Source organism: Manihot esculenta, chromosome 1, assembly GCF_001659605.2.
Source record: "Manihot esculenta cultivar AM560-2 chromosome 1, M.esculenta_v8, whole genome shotgun sequence".
NCBI classification, from domain to species: Eukaryota; Viridiplantae; Streptophyta; class Magnoliopsida; order Malpighiales; family Euphorbiaceae; genus Manihot; species Manihot esculenta.
The window spans coordinates 33,987,493-34,007,898 of NC_035161.2; the positions used below are offsets into that span (position 1 = coordinate 33,987,493).

Sequence of the window (20,406 nt, forward strand, 5' to 3'; positions counted from 1 at the left end):
GTACTATGCCCATTTAATGCTTTGAGATAGCATAGCTGAGATGTAATAAGTGCCAAGCCAGCTTTATGGCAAGTGGAGATAAGTCACATTATAGACAGATACATCTCACAATATGAGTCTCCCAAAAATAACTTCAAAAGTCAAATCACCCTTAAATACATTATTGCATTGTTTGTATCCAAAGAAAAAGAATAATTCGAAGATTAACTCAGATTAAGGATTCAATTTTATGAATGGAGTAAATTTTCATGACGGCTTATTATTCAGTGTTAGCCGTGTAATCTTTAGTGCAAACTATATACATAGATACTCAACTCCGGAGATTACACGGTTATCTTTCAATCACGTTTGCCCAAAAACTGCTACCTGTTTTTATAGTTAAAAAAGTGCACAAATGATAGAGAATAATTGGCTATGCCATATCCTACTCGCTGAACACAGGGAGAGAGAGCAAGAGGCAAGAGCAGTATTTCTCTCTTGGATTTTGCATGGTTTTCAAGGTTTGCCTGATGGGTTGATGGATTTGTATAATTACTTGGCCCAACTTCATTGTTCTTTAATGGGTATATGTAAGCCCAGCCACTGCATTAAAAAAAAAAAAAAGAATTATACTAATGAGAGAGTTTCTAGGCTTATTTGGTTTTAATGAAGTAACATTATTTAAAAAAAAAAACTTAAATCTTACCGTCATTTAATTTATATTTTATTTTATAAATTTACGTTAAGTTATGTTGATTTTGTAAAGAAATCGTTTCATGAAAATGTATTAAATTAACAAAAAAAAAACTTTACAAAATATATTAAATATAATTTTTACAAATTAACATAATGAAATTTTATTAAATATTTAATTCTAATAATATATAATAAGTAAAATTATTATTATTAAAAATAATTTTTTTCCTAGTATTTATAAAATTATATTATTATATATCTTTATAATTTTAGAGTATTACCTTTTTATATTTATTGAAAATTATATTTTGTAATTTAATAATTTTTTTATAAAAAAATTACTTTCCAATTATATTTTTTTAATAAAAATTATTATTTAATTATATAATACAGTGAAATTCATTAATTAATCTTATTGAGTGAGCTGAGATAGAGTATAAATGAATATTAACTTTTAATACTCCATCTCTTTCATGAAAATAAATCCCTAATTAATTTTACATCAATTAAGGAATATAATTAATATAGCTAAAGTAATAAAATATTATTCTTTAAAATATTATTCTTTTAATCTTACCTTTCCCTCTTATATTTAATTACTAAAATATTATTTAAAATTAACTAATTTTATATTTTCAATAAATAAAGTGTATTTTAAGACTAGTAAATAAATTACAATATTTTAATAAATAAAGTGATTTAAAGGCGAATGAAAAAAAAATTTAAAGATAAAGAGAGTATGCTTTATTTACTTGTAAATTTTATGGTTTATATTAAATGCTTCAGTTACGATAATTTATTTTAGAAGAAAATAATGTGAATAATTTTTTTTAAATTATATATAACTTTAATTTATTTTAAAAATAAAATTAATAAAAAATAATTGTGAAACTTTTTAATTGTGAGAGAGGTATAAAAGAAATCGATGGTCTGCAGGACACGCATTTGCATATTTTTCTTTTTTTTTAAAAAAAAATTTTTTTTATGGAAGCATTTACATATCTTTCACGTGCGTTTTTAACTCAGCAATTTGGACTGAATCAACGAAACGGTAGGTCCCTTGTATTCACCGTTCACATGGAAAGATTCCACTTGTACAAATTGCAGGCTGATCAATGAATTTATCTGTAGGAAAAAACAAAATTTGCTTCTATCATATTTTACAAAAAAAAAAAAAAAAAAAAGTTATGCCACATTTTCATATGTATTTTTAAAAAAATTATAATCATTTTCTTAATTTATTTGTCAAGTTAGTAATTGAATTCTCGTCTCATATGATGATAACTGTTTCACTAAAATTACTGAGTTTTTTAAAATATTTTTAATTTTTATTTTTATTAATAGTCTAATACTTTTATCTAATTTCAACACATATTTTAATTAAAACTTAATCCATTGAAAAACAAATGTTGAAAATCCAAATTTGTTCTCCCTCACAATTAGTAATCAAAGTGCAAGTAAAAACATTCACAATCCAATTAGGCAATTAAAATCTTATCAACTCACATAATTTCCATAACACAAAAAAATATAAAAAAAATTAATAGTAATTAAAAAATTTTAATCGGATTTATCTAAATATAAAGTTTCTATTCTCAATCCTTTAAATTTCTTTTTACTTTATCAAAATTCAATTATAATTGAGGAATTCATCTACTCTTGCAAATCTCACCTCATATCGTGATCTTCAATCCTTTCAGCTACGCATTGAAGCTAACAAGCTTTGATTTTTTTTTTTTTTTTCCTTCAAAAGCTAAGCTAATAAGATCATTCTGGACGTTTTTGCTTGTAATAACAAAAAGGAAGAAGCAATGTCAAATTTACTGAAATATGCATAATATATATGATTAATAAAGAATAAAGATAATAATAATTAATTTTAAAAAAAAATAATAATAATTGTCATTTAATTATTTTTTATAGTTAAAAAAATAATAATTAACTAATTATTAAGAAAAAGACAAAAGATAATATTATTTTATTAATTCGGACCAATCAGCAATTTATCAAGAATTATCGCAGACAATGGGCTAGCGCTGGCAACTGCTTTGGTATTCACGTGATGAATCATTCCTCATTTAAATATAAAAAATTACTATTTAATTTTTATATTACGATAATATATATTAATTATTCTATTAATTTTAAAAAACATTATAATATCTTAAAAAATTTATTAATTTCTTTATATATATTTTAAAAAATTTTATTATTTAATTTTTATAATTTTAAAAAATTTATTAATTAATATTTTAAATTATTAAAAAATTTACTAATTAAATTTTTAATATGAAAAATATTTTAAATTTGTTTATAATATTTAATGATTAAAGCTTATGAAAAGATTAATTAATAAATTTTTTAAAATATTAAAAATTTTTAATATATTTTTTAAAATTAAAAAAGTAATTAATAAATTTTTTCAGCAGTTTTTCATTTAAATATTAAATTAGGATGACCAAAATCTAGTTTAATTAAAAAATAAATAAATTATTAAAATTTAAAAAGTTACTTTATTTTAATCGAAGATAATTTGATTTAGTTTTAATTTTATTTTAAATAAATTGAACCTATTTAATTCAAAATTTTAGAAAAAAACACAACAAAATTTAATAATGAATTTTCTATAATTAACATTAAAGTTAAGATATAAAAATATTTTACAACAATAAATTAAATAGATATATTAAATTTGATTTGATTTGATTTAATAATTTTTTTTAATTTAATTTAATTTTCTCTTTAATTTAATTTATTTAAAAAAAATTCAACTAGCTAATTTTTTATTTTTAGACCAAATCCACCAAGATTTGATACATTGAACCCTTCTAATTGTTTCCCAATATATCATCAAATATAATACTTAATTTTCAAGTTCTAATATGGCAACTCATATATTGTTTAGGTAGCCAGCTATATGTTATACTAAATTTAAATTTGAGTCCAAGCCTACATATTCTATTTATAATGCTATTTAATTTAATATTATTCTCAGTGAGAAAAAATCAACCACTATAATGAATCCCCTAAATTAATAAAAGCTAAAAAGGAAAACGTGGAAAAAAATGAAAATAACAGCCAAATAACAGCCAGAGAGATTGGGGATTGGAGATGAGAATAAAATTTAAAATCTCTCAGATTTATTTAAATATATTTATTATTAAATTAAATTTATAAATATAATTAGATTAATAGTTAAAATGTCCGAATCAATTATTAAAATTTATGTTAAAAAAATTTAATTTTCAATATTTTTTTTCATAATTAAATATTTTAAACGCTACTAATGATTTAGTCTTAAAAATATATATATCTTATATTATATTTATATTTATCAAATATATTAACTAATTTTTAATATTTTATTTTAATAAATATTTTATCACATAAAATAGATTTATTTTATATAATATAAGAAAATATAATTAAAAATAATAAATTTTATTTACTTTTTACACATATTTGATATTATTGCATTTAAATTAATGAATTTTATTTTTAAAAATATATATTAAATAGGAATATGTTTAGAAGGCAGTAAATAAACTATCAATTCAAAAATAGTTATTATAAATTTTTTGAGAATAAATATAAAGAAATAAGTCCAATTTAAATAAGTTATAATATAATATAATAATATTTTTTTAATACTAAATATTTTTTAATTTAAAAATATTAAAATTAATATTTTATTAACATAAAAATTTAAAAATATAGAAATAATAAATAAATTTTAAAATTATAAAAATGTGAAATATATTATATAAAAAATTACTTTTATTATTAAAAAATAATATTATATTATATTAAATTTTGATTTTTAATAAAAATATAAGAATTTCATTGATAAAAAATTAAATTAACTTATTTAACTCTCGAATAAAATTATATAAATTTTTTAATTGAATTTATATTTATAAAAATAATTAGTATAATGTATAACAAATAAGAAAGTAAATTAAGTATTTTTTTTAAAAAAATACACTATATAAATAAATTAAGTATGAAATTGAAAATAAATATGTTATTACGAAGGGGAAAAAATTTTTTTTTGGTTTATCCAATAAGGCAGTTAAAAGAAATATGTGGACGCCTCATGACCCACCAGCTGGTGGACCCAATGCTGACGTGGAACTCTCACGGCAAGAGAGAAAGAAAGGCAGCCAACTCAACTCTCTTAAAAAAAAAGGAAAAAAAATAAAAATGAAAAAGCATCGCCATCACACTCGCCTTTGGCTTTATGTTGTTTGAGCTTTGTTCTCTCTACACTCTCTCCCTTTCCCTCTTCTATTTTGTCAAATTCATTCCGCTACCATGTTGCGATCCGCCGTTGTTTGATTGAGACCTCTTAATTCATTTTGCTCTGCAATTTTTTTTTGCTTTACTGGATTGATTGAATTGTCGTTTCTGTGGCCCAATAATGGCGATTGAAGAGGACGTAGAGAGTTGTGGAAGTAGAGCAGTGGACTCCTACTCGCAGGCGAATCCTCGACACCACGTGCAAAAACTAGAGGTGTATAACGAGGTGCTTAGGCGAATACAGGAGTTCAATTATGAAGAGGCGAATCTTCCTGGCTTTGATGATCAGCTTTGGCTTCATTTCAATCGATTACCTGCGAGGTATTTGCCTTAACCTAGTTCTTGATCCCCTAACCGTTACTTGTTTGGTTGCTGAGAAACATAAGGAAGCTTTAGAAAGAATATCACTTTGGGATCTTTTGATTGGTGTAATTTTAACAACTCAAGCTTGTTAGGAGATTCCTCGTTTTTCGCTTTTTCTTCTTGTCCCCCTTAATCTTATCCGAGTTTCAGATTTACCTTTATAACGCAGTTTCTTTGTAATGAAACAAATAACGGAAACATGAAACCAGAGTTCTAACAAGCTAAATGGTTGGAACCATTTCAGCCATCGTGTGTTTTTGTATATATATATATATATGTATGTATAATGTTTGTCTTCTTTGCTTTCTTGTTGATTTCTGCATTATACCTGGTTAAATGGGCAAATAAGTTGGTTTGATGTACTAATGGATGATGCGATTATTTGAAGGACAACTAGTTTAGTTCTGTCTTAAATGCGAAAATTGAATTGTCTGTTCTTCTCTGTTTTTAACCTTTGATGAGATATCTTGTTGCTAATGCATAGATATGCAATGGATGTGAATGTGGAGAGAGCAGAAGATGTGCTTACGCATAAGAGACTACTGCAGTTGGCGGAACATCCAGCTAATCGACCTGCGTTTGAAGTTCGTCTTGTGCAGGTGAAAGTTAACTACTAGATGGATTTCCAAATCATTTGCTTTGCTATTTCCTTTCTTCTTCTTCTTTAAGATTTGGAATTGGGAAAATAGCTGTTAGTGTGGGAACTCATGGAAAAACTACAATATCCTGCACGTGTTTCTTTGAATCTGTGTGAATTTAGTTTCATTTTGAGTTCTCAACCTTTTGTGTTGGTTGCCTTGTCAACTTATTCAAGCCTGGTTTTGGCACAACTATGTTTGACATTGAGAACTGCAGTACGGTTAGTTCTCCATGGTATAAGTATTTTGTATTTTGCCTCGGTAAGATTAGTCTTCCCATTGATCTTTTTTTCCCATCTTTGACAATAGTTACCTCTGCCTTTGAGCTTTCTTTTGCCCCTTGAGAGTTAATTTGTCATTTAGCTGTCATTGACAGAAGGGGAAATTTTCTTAGTTGATCTATTTTTTTTTGGTAATTCTCCATGGTATAATTTTTTTCCCTCCCTTAGAGAGGGTAATCTTCCAATTGATATTTTTCCCCATCTTTGACAATAGTCATCTCTGCCTTCGGACTTCCTTTTCCCCTTGAGAGTGATTGAACTGTTATCAACAAGAAGGGCAACTCTCTTAGGTGATCTATTTTAATAAACTCCATTTGGAATGTGTGTCAAAGTGGCAATTGTCAGTAGGAAGTATGATGTTTGTTCTCTTCTTTCTTATGAGCTGTGTCCCATATTGAATAGCTTTTGGTGTGTGGAAGGTCCAGTTATTTGCCCCCACTTTTTGGATTTCGGTTAATGTAATGGTAATCGGTTAGCATACTTAAAAAAGAGTTTGTTAAGGATAACATCTGTGTCCGATTGAAATTTCAAACTATCTAAGTATCATCCCAGTTATTTAGGGTAATGAGAAAATTGTTTTAATCACACCTTCAGGTTCTACCCTATGTTCCTTGATATGAATGCCAGAAAGGATTGATATAGAATATTGTGTTTGGTGATATCATTTTTTTTCTATGGCATCACCATCCTATTTGTCTTACATAAATAGTGGTCTGAGATATTGGGGGTGTTTAGCGTGCTATTATCTAAAAAGTCTGACTCAATGATATGTTACAAATAGCTTGTTCGTTTCTTTTCTTCAATGCAGGTTTATCCTATCCACAATGAAATGTCTTTTGATTCTATCCTTTCAGACTGTGCAATGAAAGAAGATGCACAGAGTTCTTATATGCCAAGCAGACAGAGGTATATTCATTACATTTGTTTCTCATCTAGTTACATCCTTCGTTCTTCTTTGGTTTTTTGTCAAAGTTACTTTCATAGTTTATTGTTGTCCTGATTTTTTCTGGGAAAAAAATTTGTAATGTATGCATTTCATTGATCTCTCTTTCTCTATCTTTCTACAGTGTCCATCCACCACCTACATTTGGCTCAACACCTAATCTTGAAGCACTTGCATTTCAAGCCAATAGATACCATGTTCAAGATGGAGATAGTGCTGTGAATTCAGCATCACGTTTTTCTTGGTAAGAATGTTGAGAGATTTTGTGTGACTTCTTTCATCCTGAGACATTGTAAATTATTTAAAAGTAGAAACTTCCCTCAAGCTGGCCATTATCAAAGGCATGTAAAATTGGATCGAACTTTAAATTCACACTCTTTTCTGAGATTATATTTATTATTTTCATGAGGCCTCTGTATTTGGCATTCAGGAGTTTGATGTTCAATTTAGGATTACCTTTTTTTTAATAAATTATGATGCCTAGCATCAATTCATATTGACATTATTATTATTGTTGTTGTGAAATTTTTAATCTTGTAGGCCTATGCATGAGATCACTTTTTCAACAGTTGATCGGCCAAAACTCCTTAGTGAGGTTGGTGATTAATACTTACTACTTGCGCAAACATTTTGAGCTGTGAAACTGTGTTGGATTAGTGTATGCCTGGTGCCTAGTCTTATGCTATACATGTTTTTGGGCACAGTTATAGTAAAAGGTTTTCATATTTGCTTCAACTTATGGAGCTACAAATGTAATGTACCTGTCTTTCTAGAGCAATTTGAAAAGATTAAAAATATATAACTTTTTCCAGCATCACTTGCATGTTTGCAGACACTCCTTTTACAGTATTAGTCATTCACTGTCTCTATAAGAAATTTAAGAATAGCATTAAAATTACGTCCATGTGCTAGATAATATATAGAAGTAATTACTTTAAATAATTTTCCAGTTGACCTTCTTACTTGCGGAGATTGGATTGAACATTCAAGAAGCTCATGCTTTTTCCACTGTTGATGGGTTTTCTTTGGATGTGTTTGTTGTTGATGGTTGGCCTCGTGAGGTAACACATCTACTTATTTACTTAAGTTGTCCTATTTAAGTGTCTGTTTGGCAGTTGGAAAACACTGAACAGTTAGTGTCATGGTGCTCAACCCGTCATTATCATGATTATATGATTAAACGAGCACATTAGGTTGTCTTCAAATGATCATAGCTCAATCTTAATTCACTTTGTAATCTTACTTGAAAAATAAAACTCGCATAGAAATGGCTTCATCCAATCTGTTTTGTTTAAATTTCTTGTAAAGAGAATATCATAGATCAAAAAGGTATGATGGGTGATCAAAGTAACAACTTAAGATGGCAACTCAAACATTTGCAAATAAAATTTTTGTTTTTGTTGATATCACACACATCACTGAGTTTTTGGAAGTATAATCTCGATTTGAACATTTATGGATTTTTCTTGTTCTTTTTTCCTCTCTTCTCTTTCTGTTTGTTTGTTTTCTCTTTGGTTTGCTATGCTAACATCCTAGCCTGTGATACTGTATGCTTTTAGACCTATTTAAGAGTTCTAATTTGAAAAGCCTTATAGTAGAACTGTGGAAGAATGTTACCCTTCAATTATTATTTCCAAATTTTCACACATGATAAGGTTTTGTTCATTTTGTTCACCATGTAGGAGACATGAAAGTAATATGTCAACTGATGATGGAAAATTCCAATAAGTCAACTTTGAATTAAGAGATGAGTTTGAAACTGTCAACCTTCATTAGCACTTTTAGTTGGCGTCATCCATAAAATAAAACCCCATTAAAATATTTGATCTTGTCTTCAGACCACTATTACTTTTTGGTTGCACTTGGCTGTTTAACAATTATCCCCTTGTGTTTATATATATATATATATGTATTGCTTAGTTGACCAATTTATTTAATATTATTTTGAATTATAATAGTAAGACAATTGCCAGACTGACACCTTCTTTTCACATTTCTGTGTTGCTTCACATGATTGCATATGGAAAATTCAGGAAACTGAGGAGCTTAGAAATGCTCTGGAAAAGGAAATCTTAAAGTTTAAGGTACTTTTTCTCCATACTGATTTTGATTATTGTTATTATTATTATTTGGTTACAATTGTGCACCTCTCTAGAACTTGAATACATTTTGCTCTTGATTGTTTGAAATTTGTAATGCTGTAAGAGTATTATAGCCGAATAAAACCTGTCGTTTTATTTGTTGATGTGTGTTGCTAAAATAACTTTCTTTCACCTATTGTATGTTTTAGGCAACTTAACAGATGGTGGAATATATGACCCAGCTGAATATAGTTGATATAAAGTATAAACCAAATTGAGGTTGAGCTAGTCATCCGTAGGCTGTCTCAAATGATATGAATGACTAGCATTGGTGCTTATGAAGTGGTTGCTCTATGTTTGATTCGCAATGTGTTATTGAAGTTTTTAATTGTTCAGTTTATTTTGGTCCTCCTTTCTTTCCCAGTATATGCAGCAATTAGTGAGGTTGCAACAGTGATAATCTTTTTAAATGAGTAATATACTAATATGGTTCTTGATATTTTATCTTCAGAACTGCAGAGTTTCTTCATTTTTGGTTAATCTTTAAACTTTATGAATTTTGTGCTGAGAGCTCTAGTAGATTAGACACTTCACTATAATTATCTATGTTACAATGTTCAATGTATCTCTTTGGGTTTGATTTGTTTGATAATGTTATAATTCCTGGAACCATTGTGCCACTGATTGTGGATCACAGAAATGAGATAGGATTCTGCATTTGAGACTATTTGCTTGTAGTCTCATAGCCAGTATTGAGTGCTGAATATTAACTTTATATGGCTAAAAAGTTGAGTTCAACTTTTTGCCGTACCATTTAATAGATCAGCCTGAAGAAAAATTTGTGGCGTAGTTTTGATAAATTGTAATCTTCTGCAGGAGCAGAGTTGTTCAAAAAAAGCTTCTGTTTCTGCTGCTAGCAAGCAAAATGAAACAAGGGTCAGAACCCTTCCTGACTGCATAGAAATACCTAGTGATGGAACTGATGTCTGGGAAATTGATAGCAGTCAATTAAAAATCGAAAACAAAGTTGCATCTGGATCATATGGTGATCTGTAAGTTGGTCTTTTGAAAACTGCATTTGCATATTGTGCAAGTCTTTACTTGATCTACCTTTTAACCTCCAGATATAGAGGCACATATTGTAGTCAGGAAGTGGCAATCAAAATCCTCAAGCCTGAGCGTGTCAGTGAAGAATTGCTTAGAGAGTTTTCACAAGAAGTTTACATAATGAGGTTTGTCATAATGCTTGAGAGAAGTGCCCATTTTCGTTTCTAAGTATCTCTTTCGTATGTGCTTGATTAAATCTTTTATACTTTGAAACTTGAAAAAGATAAGGAAGAAAATGAAGAAGAAAAAAGAAAGAAAAAGAAAACAAATAAAGCCTTTTTGGAATATGCAGTTGTCTTCAAATGCCTACTGAAAGTCTTTTACGTGCAACATTATACACGTGTATTATATTTATCAGTCTATCTTTTTAGAACTTTGGCGGGTGAACCCTCAATTTTAATTTTTATGAATGCTATAAATTTGTGGGAGCAAATGGTAATCTACTTGACTGCTGTGAGGAGAAAAGTGGAGACTGTTAACAGTTATGGTCCTGAAGGGAGACTTGATATGACCAAACTCTTGGTATTCCGTTTGTTGTGCTACATTATTTATTTATTTACATGTGATGCATTCTTCTTAATTTTCATTCCATGGGAAAGTTCTAATCTGTGCTTGCTTTGTCTTCCCTGCTCCTTTGTTTACTGCAATGACTCGATCTTTTTTGCACTTTGCAGGAAAATTCGGCATAAGAATGTAGTACAATTCATAGGTGCATGCACCCGACCTCCAAACTTGTGCATTGTTACAGGTGACTCCTATTCGATCTTTTCAATCTGCAGTGTTTTGGACGTTGTAGTTGTAAAAGTATTTGACATTTCTGTATTTAGTTGATGCAGTAAAAGAGTTCTTTCCTGCCTTATGCTAGTGTTCTCCTAAGTCCTAACCATTGACTAACTTCCACCTTTATTATTTATAGACTATGTTGCTAATAGATGGAAATTTTCATTTTTATTGATGTGGTTTGAGGTTAGCAGAAAAACCACCATTTTGATTTCTATGAACTGTTATCATCTTATATCCATTAGTAGGTTGATATGGCTATCATTCTCTTCACTGACATTCACCTTTTGATGCTAAATTGCTTTAACAGAGTTCATGGCCAGAGGAAGTATATATGATTTTCTCCACAAACAGAAGGGTGTGTTTAAGCTCCCATCCTTAATCAAAGTGGCAACTGATGTGTCCAGGGGAATGAGTTATCTTCACCAAAATAATATAATTCATAGGGACCTGAAAACTGCCAATCTTCTCATGGATGAAAATGAAGTAAGAACATTTCCTTTTAACTTTTATATCATTGGATTTCATGATCCTTCTATATTTATATGAATTTTTAGTTAAGAACTTATTTTTCTTGTTATTGCCATCTAGAAAATTTGTGATCATACATTTTGCATTACAATCACACTATTTAATTTTTCTTAAATATTTTTTTTGTAGTAATATTGCCTTTTTTTTCGATAACCTTTCTTCAATTATTGTAATTTCCTCTATTCTCCCATTCACATTGATGGAGAATTTGTAACCTGCAACTTGGCACTAAGCACTCATTGCTCAATGGCTATTTTGTAAGCTGCAAGTGCAAATCAACTCCCCAGTATTAAATGAGCCCAGTTGTGGAATATCAAATTTATCACCATAGCCAAGAACCTTTTGTACTTAAAAGACCTAAGAGAATTCAAAACTTCCATAAAGAACAGTATAAATTCTTAGTGGGGATGAACACTGTTGAATCCCACATCAGTGGTAATATGCTCTTATACGGGCCATAGGCACTCCTCCCCCATGAGCTGACTTTTGGCTGAGTTAGACCTGACCCAAATTTAACATAGTATCATCATAGCCTCCCATTCGATGTTGGGCCTCCCATAAATATGTCATGCACCAGTAAAATTCTGGATCCTCTTGAACTAGCTTTCGGGGTGAGTTAGGCCTGGCCCAAATTTAATATGCCCTACCACTCGATGTTGGATCTCCCATAAATATATCACGCACCAGTAAAAATTCTGGGCGTGAAGGGTATATTGAATCCCACATTGGTGGTAATGCGCCCCCTTATATGGGCCATAGGCACTCTTCCCTCTTCGGCTAACTTTTGGGTGAGTTAGGTCTGACCTAAATTTAACAAACACTAATGAAAACAACATATATTTTTTTTAAACTACAAGAAAACCAGAACTAGGATATATTTATTTATTAAAAAGGGGAAAAAAGAGAGAGGACCACTGCCACCATATGAGAAAAAGCAAGGGTAGGCCAGATTTAGATCCAGAGAAGAATAAGAGAGGGAAGAGGACAGTTTGGGCTCCAAGATTTTAATATTTTGTATTCCTAGGCATGAATATCCTGGACATTGAAATTTGAATAATGTCAAAGATTTAATACTAGGCTTGTTTTATATTTACCTGTCTCGGAGCTTAATAAATTACATAATTAGTTCTAAAATTTAAAAAATTGCCATTACTTTAATACATCTGAATGCTATGCTTTCTATTTTGAAACAAATAAATGGCCTCTGTTGATCCTTATTGTGAAACCTTGTTCTGATTTCACTCTGACAACAGGATATCCAACTCAATGCTAATGCCCTCTAGATTGACAGGATTTTGACAAGGAGCATCAGTATATCTTTTCACTTCTAACAATAGAAGTCGGTGGATATTGCTTAAGCTAGGCAGTACTGTGTAAATGTATAAACATGTTTTGTGGGTTATAATGTTTTCAACAGTGTTTGGATTGGTTGGTTCTCCGTGCTGGACGTTGATGACATTATTTCTTGTGTAGAATTTTGTTACTTATATATTTCGTATATGAATGTACCTTAAAATATTTACAATATAAATTGGATTTGATTGTTCTAAATTCATAGATCCTTCTGCTACAGGTTGTTAAGGTTGCTGATTTTGGGGTTGCCAGGGTGCAAACTCAATCTGGAGTAATGACTGCTGAAACCGGAACATACCGGTGGATGGCACCAGAGGTATCCCTTTTCTTGGACACGGACTTCACTTCTCTCATATATGTTTCTTTGCATGACAGTAATTCCCAACTTTAATGGAGGTACCTGGTCTCCATGCTGAAGTACTCATTGTATAAGAATGATGTGCTTTTCTGTTATAATAGAAAATTGTTTAATAACGTGCAATAAATTATATTTCTTATCCAGTCTCAAGAATTCACTAACGAGAGTCTACTAGGGTTCTTATTGTTGCACCATAGAGATTACAACAATAAATAGAGAACATATATAATTGGTAAATGGTAAAAAATTTATAACAAAAACCTAAATAATCAACGTGGCCAATTAAATAGAAACAATTCACAAATATGTTTTTTCTTTGCTTTATCTTCTTACGTTTACTTACAGTTTACTTTAATTGTATGAAGGTGATTGAACACAAACCATATGATCACAAGGCTGATGTTTTCAGCTTTGCAATAGTATTATGGGAACTTCTAACAGGAGAAGTAAGGCTTGTATTCTTTGAGGAAGTTTTAGATGTCACTATTACATCATTTTTTGTCTTGTCTCAAATGAATTTGTTAGTTTTTTATGGTACAAATCTCATCTCGTATTAACTATTATATTTTATGACTAAAATCTCAGCTTCCTTACTCATACTTGACCCCATTGCAAGCAGCAGTAGGTGTGGTGCAAAAGGTATGTGTTGAAACATTAAACTTAAATAAGTTCCTCTTTTTCAATTGATAGTTCATTTTTAACTTCCTCTTAGGGTCTACGGCCTACAATTCCCAAGAATGCTCATCCAAAACTTTCAGAACTTCTTGAGAGATGCTGGCGGCAAGATCCAAGTCAGAGACCCAACTTCTCCGAAATTATAGATATCCTTCAGCAAATAGACAAAGAGGTACTGAACTGCCTATGATAATATTTGGGCCCATTTAATGGTTCTAAATTTTCAATTAAAACAGGTGAGAAACGAGAAGGGAGATCGACGCAAGGATAAATCATCAGGTGGCTTTTTTTCAGCACTGATAAGGGGTCACCATTAAGTTGGACATAGCTGTTAATAATGCATCCATACGCAGGCAGTTTTCCTTCTTCTAACTGTACAAATGCGTTGCTCTAATTTAGTTTTAGCTTTGTTACCCCTTTTCCTTTTTCTTCAATGTAAGTAGGATTTTGTATGTATTCGTGTACTCTTTTTTTTCCTTTTACCTATCTGTCCTCTGCATTTTCTCCTCTTACTGCACATACATGATGAGTAATTTGGAAAAACAACTGAAACTAGAAGAATAGGTAGAATATGATGTGGAAGTTTCTGCTATGTACATATCATTACTAGAGGAATAGGTGGAAAGCAAACTTGGCCTGTGTGTGCACAAATCTAATCCAGTTGAAAATGAATTTGGAGCTTAAACCAATAACTTTTTTTTTTTTTCCTTGGATCAGGAAAGATTTCCACTCTATACATGGGGAAACCAGGAGGCCAAACTATGGCTAAATGGACAATCGTATTCAGTCCTAGCCAAGTGCCCTCTAGTAAATTAAATAATTTGTCTATATTTTAAAATCATTAAATGGAAATATTTCTACATCTTGTAAAAATATTTATATTATTTAATTTTATAATTTTAAAATTTTATATTATTTAAATTTTTTATTGAAATTATAATAAGCTGACTAATGATGCTTTGATAAAGTTCAATTTTTACAAAATATGGCAATACTTTAAGTTGAATAATTTAGTTTTAAAATAAAAATGAATTGGTGAATTTATTAATGGTAGTTCTCTTACCTACGTGCGTTAATTCTTTTCATTCTTAATCTAAACGCGCTTTAAAGGTTATATATGTGCGGCGTTAAACTAGGAGACAAAACACATTCATCGAGAATTTAAAAACATTTATTTTTTTAAAAAATTTCATTAATTTATTAATTATGATAACATTATTTTTTAATAGTTTGTGCATTATTATCTACGATGTTATAAGAAATTGACAGATTTTTTGTGGTAACATAATAGCTAATAATTAATACTCATTGTTATCCCCCCCCCAAAAAAAAAAAAAAGTATTAATACATTATAATGGAAAGTTATATAATTAAATAAATTCATGAAAATAGATAGATCTTCTAAAAATATTAATAGATTAATTGATTATAAGTTTAGAATAATTAATTATCTTTCTACGGGGACGATGATACCGTCTAATGCTCCTCGGGGCGTTGAGCAGCTAGATTATGATACCATCGGTGCTCGGTCCTCAGGTCTTGTTTGGCTTAGGTGATCCCCAGCATGAGCTCCACTTTGTATTATAATGTAATTATATCTGTACTTGTTGAAGAATAGTTTTTTTAAATGTTTGGTTAAAATAAACTGAAACCCTGTGCATTGGAGCCAAAAGAGTAAGAAGGAAAGAAAAGGATTTCTGTACAAAGTAGACATTTTATTTTGCTTCCCATGACATTTACAACAGTACATTTTGATTTTCCATGAAAGCAGCAACTATCCATATAACTCTGATATGCTTTTTACAATAATCTGTGGTAGCACTGTCTACTGTTAAGGTGAAGTGATTTTTTGCACATCACCTTCTCTGCTAATTGTGAACTAAAACTCGTGGTAGTTTCAGGATTCACGATTCCCACCAAAATACATCAATCTTCCGTTGGAAGTCCATTCTGCGTCCAAGCAGCAAATCCACCAGCAACATCAGTGATGGCAGTATAACCCTGCAGAAGAATATTCAACTTCAGTTTTAATGGAATAAGCATCCAACTAATGCACTCAATTTAACAAACTCAAACACACAAAAACCATGGATGTTTGATTTTAGCAGTGTTTTAGCTTTTTCTAGGCCGAAATAAATTTGTTTCTTACTCCATTTTCACTTCTTGTGATGAGTGTGCCAAAACTTGGCATTTTCATTGAAAATCAGGTCTGATTCCTCAAGTTTGAGGATGGAACTTATGCTTAAATTGTTCTATATCTTTAGGTGAGGAAAAGCAATTCATTCTGTGCTTTCTAAGCAAACTTTCAGAAACACCCACTTGATGTTTGATCTTCTACCAAACTAGGATGTTTTGCGTTTGAAAAGACAAGTAAATGAAATTCAAGCTTAATATCTTCAGGATGATGTGCTTACGGCAGCTAAAAGATCGGTTGCAGCCATCATAGACCTTTTCCCACTTTGGCAACCCTGTAAAGACAGGAAGTTACAGACCAGACCATGAGAAGAAAAGACAGAAAGATATGGCTGGAAACCAATTGATATTTTAGGCAGAGACTCACAACAATAATTTCATCATATTTTCCAAAATGTGAAGATACTTGCTCCAGAAATTTAGGGTTCTTTGACATTCCTACATCAAGAAGCAAAACAACAATTCAGAGAGATGTAGAGTATGTAAGGTATTGAACAACTTAATCACAAAATAATGCACATCTTCCAGAGTGTCCACAAATCAAAAGAGCTTCAAGTTCAACTACTGTTAATCTTCGTCTACTACTACTACCACTACTGCTCAGAATTACCTATTGGCACCTGACCGAGAAAAGGGAAATAAAGAAATGGAATTCCAATCTAATGAACAGATTTTAGCCATCACAAAGAGATCATTACTGCCACAACAAGCTTGATTAAATCCACATAACAAATAGGAATACAACCAGATTGGCTAATATGTTCAAGAAAATATAAGAATTACCTGATCCAACTCTGTACATATATGGAATGTTTATTGCCCCTACCACATGTCCAGCACTGAACTCTTCAGGAGTCCTGCAAGTGTCACCATAACCAAAAGAAATTGCTCGTCTTGTTTCTTACAGGCAAAGAAGCAAATACAGATGGTGCATCCAAAACAGAATCTCTCTCAGAACCAAATACCTGACATCCAAATATCGGTGTCCAGCGAGAAGAAGTTCATGTGCAACTCGGATAGGCACCGAAGTAGGAACTCCAACAGCTTCCAGATTCCCTCTGAGACTAGCCTTGGGGCTTCACAAGTCACAACACCAATATTTAAGATAAAAAAACTGAAATAGAAAAAAAAGGTACCCGTTAAGCAAAAACCCTTTAGTTTTCTTTCCATTCACATACCACAATCTGAAGCTTTTGCGATCGATACCGACACTCCATCTCCCAGGATAATTAACCCGTGAAGGCAATGGCAAAAGCTTCCTGTAAGCAAAAGCATAAAACTTAAAGCATATAAAGAGGGAAAACAGAGAAAAGAACCCAAGAAATCAAAGACAAAAACCTGTTACTGAAATCATTAGAGCCAAAAACTGGAGCTAGAGAGGAACTAGTGAAGGTAGCAGCGGAAATAATGGACTTGGCTTCCATTTTCAGTTGTGGGTATTTACACAGTAGGAGTATTGAAGCTCTATGGATTGTGTGTCGTGAGTGATAATACTGAAAGATATATGTAGAAGATATGGATGGGCAGGGCCGCAGGGGGGTTAAAGGTTAGTTAGTGGCTCAAGTCATCAGGATGAAGCATGGCTGCCACGTCAACGATTAGTGTTTGATAGTGATTTACTGCAATTTCGCACACATCCAAATTGGAATCAAAGATGATTAGATGACATGTAGGCAGGCACACATATTTGCATGGATAAGGTTCATTTTCATATACGTTTTATGTATCACATTTTTCAATGCCTGGTTCTTATTTCACACACCTGGCAAATCCTGTATTTGTAGTGGTCCAAAAAATCATTTCCAAATTAATCATGGTTCACAAATTGGAGATTTCAATTTCTGTTAATTGGGATTTTGATGGATCTGCATAAATAAGAATATCTATTAATAAATAAATGTAGGATCTGAATAATTTAAAACTCGGAAAAAAGAAATTCTGACTAGTCTTGGTGGGGTGCGCCAGGCCCGTGCAGTAATGCAACGCATGGGCAACGCTCAAGGGTTCCAATAGCAAGCTACTGTTATGAGCCCTTCCCCTAAAAAAATTAATTTAATATCATGTGGACTAATAGTCCACGTATCAGATATTAAACTGATAAGAACAGATACTACACTTGATCTTAGCCAAAAGGCCGAGAAAGGTATGCTCTTCCTAGTCTTACAAACTTCATTTTGTAAGCCTCCTACATTCATCTCCTCTTTTCTCTGTCGATGTGGGACGTCTTTCAATTTTATATAATGTGACACGGCGTCGTAGAAGAATTACCACCACGCAAAGTTCAATGCAGCACGTGATTCATTCTCTCCTGTGTTTCAAGCTTTCAGTTAGTGTATACAAATACTATAATTATAGAAAAAATATTTAAAATTATTCCTTGAGTTTCTTAAAATTGATATTAGATGGAATTTCTTTTTCAAAGTAACATATAAACAATTTATTGTTTGTTTTTGCAATTTTTCTCATATTTGATTTTTTTTTTTCAAAAAATAAGGCTATAAAATAATTGAGTTAGTCTCGTACACAGTAAGAAAAGCATTTCCTTAAAGAAATTATTTATTCAGTAAAAAGATTTTTACCTTTAGTGGTTAACAATAGTAGATTTAATTTAGTTACAGTGTATGTTTATTTGTGAAAATATTTTTTTAAGTAGCGTAATTAATGAAAAACGAGTAATATTTTTTAAAATTAACTTAATTTTTTTAATTATAAAATATTTATATTGATTAATTTTTTTTAAATTTAAAAAGAAAAACAAATAGAGATGCAGATTTTAAAAATTTATTAATCATTTCCGTAAAACAACGAATAATACATGACACTGGTTTTTCTATTCATATCAATTGACTCGTAATTCAATTATTAAACATTTCTCATAGTAAGAAAAAATAAAATTTAAAATTTTATAATTCTAATCCTTTAATATTTCTGAATAAAATTTCTGTACATGTCAGTTTGGCCGGTAATTAAATATTTCTCATAATTTAAAAAATTATGATTAAATTTTGGTAATTTTAATCCTTTAATAGTTTTGATGATATAAATTAAGAATTCTATCTTTTTCTTCGACTCGGAGAAAATACATAAAAAATATATTACTCTTTTTTAACTAAGATTTTATAATACGCTTACATAAAAATTCCACTAAACAGTCCGTAATTTTTTTTTTCTCCAATTACGCTCAATTATTAACTAACGAATTCAAAATTTAAAGTTGATTTAACTTTTGGGAAGGCTACTAATTGAACTTCGAACGTTGAGAAAAGCAAGAATTAGTTAAAGGTTTTAACTGAGAATTGTAGGGCTTTACCCCGAAGGGAGCCCTTCCAGAAATTCTCGACGGCCAAGGACAAGCCTAGGCCGAAGAGGGGGTTTGGAAATAGTTTTCAACCAGCAATAGACGCGCCTCGGTTAGAACCTCATTAGCTGCGTCATTGCCCCAAGCGCAAAGATACCTTCGACGCTGGCCTCGCGTTTATTTTATAAGCTCTGTCCTTAGCAAAACATTTATGCTTTTACGATGTGGGATTGCGGCTCAAGCTTAGCTTTCTCTGGCTTGGGCATAATCTTATCAACAAGTACTTCACTTCGTTTGTGATTGAATTTAATATTATTGATTTGGTTTCCATTTCTAAATAATATTTTACAAGTTAATAATAAGATTCATTTATTAATGAATTATTGTATTTTTATTTGAAATAGAAAATTTTAAATTTGTTTAACTTAATAAATTTTTATTTTTAAAATAAAATAGAATTATGCATAATTTTATAAAAATTTATTAATTTTTTTTTATAAAATTAAAACATATCAAATAAAAATTTAGTGAATTTATAAATGAAACCTTTCAAGATAAGACAAATTTATATGTGAATTTGAACTTCTCAACAAATTGATTTCATACAATTATACATATTAATATCATGATAATTAACTTTATATTCAGAATAAAAATTTTTGTAAGAATTTATTTTAATTAGAAATAAGAGAATTTGATTTTTTTAATTGAAAAAAATTAAAATAAATTGCAGTCATGTCTAATTTGTGGGAATTCGTTTTTGTAATTTTAAAATACAAGATTGGGCATTATAAAATTAACGCTGAAAACAGAGTAAAGTTGCCAAGTTTA

General features: G+C 30.2%; 3 protein-coding genes and 2 non-coding genes across 5 annotated transcripts; 2 read left to right on the forward strand and 3 right to left on the reverse strand.

Annotated features, from left to right (window-relative positions):
- The first annotated feature begins 4,876 nt into the window (after window positions 1-4,876).
- Window positions 4,877-14,674, forward strand: LOC110620260 (serine/threonine-protein kinase STY17). The gene is made up of 16 exons (XM_021764314.2): window positions 4,877-5,295; window positions 5,822-5,936; window positions 7,065-7,162; window positions 7,324-7,443; window positions 7,740-7,794; window positions 8,150-8,260; window positions 9,233-9,283; window positions 10,157-10,332; window positions 10,405-10,512; window positions 11,062-11,135; window positions 11,478-11,653; window positions 13,272-13,367; window positions 13,775-13,855; window positions 13,995-14,048; window positions 14,122-14,256; window positions 14,321-14,674. The coding sequence occupies exons 1-16, from the start codon at window positions 5,096-5,098 to the stop codon at window positions 14,399-14,401; spliced, it is 1,731 nt and encodes a 576-aa protein (XP_021620006.1). The 5' UTR covers window positions 4,877-5,095; the 3' UTR covers window positions 14,402-14,674.
- A 1,104-nt stretch (window positions 14,675-15,778) lies between these two features.
- LOC110619282 (thiosulfate sulfurtransferase 16, chloroplastic) lies at window positions 15,779-17,821 on the reverse strand. Its single transcript, XM_021762620.2, has 7 exons — window positions 17,616-17,821; window positions 17,456-17,536; window positions 17,243-17,353; window positions 17,061-17,134; window positions 16,645-16,715; window positions 16,499-16,552; window positions 15,779-16,085 (listed from the first exon to the last, which is right to left on the reverse strand). Exons 1-7 carry the CDS (start codon window positions 17,699-17,701, stop codon window positions 16,011-16,013), a joined length of 552 nt encoding a protein of 183 aa, XP_021618312.1. The 5' UTR covers window positions 17,702-17,821; the 3' UTR covers window positions 15,779-16,010.
- A 407-nt stretch (window positions 17,822-18,228) lies between these two features.
- LOC122721882 lies at window positions 18,229-18,424 on the reverse strand. Its single transcript, XR_006348663.1, has one exon. It is a non-coding gene; the product is annotated as a U2 spliceosomal RNA (small nuclear RNA).
- A 668-nt stretch (window positions 18,425-19,092) lies between these two features.
- Window positions 19,093-19,677, forward strand: LOC122724590. Its single transcript, XM_043960084.1, has 2 exons — window positions 19,093-19,127; window positions 19,572-19,677. The coding sequence occupies exons 1-2, from the start codon at window positions 19,093-19,095 to the stop codon at window positions 19,675-19,677; spliced, it is 141 nt and encodes a 46-aa protein (XP_043816019.1).
- LOC122721869 lies at window positions 19,580-19,730 on the reverse strand. The gene has a single exon (XR_006348649.1). It is a non-coding gene; the product is annotated as a U4 spliceosomal RNA (small nuclear RNA).
- Between the last annotated feature and the right edge of the window lie 676 nt (window positions 19,731-20,406).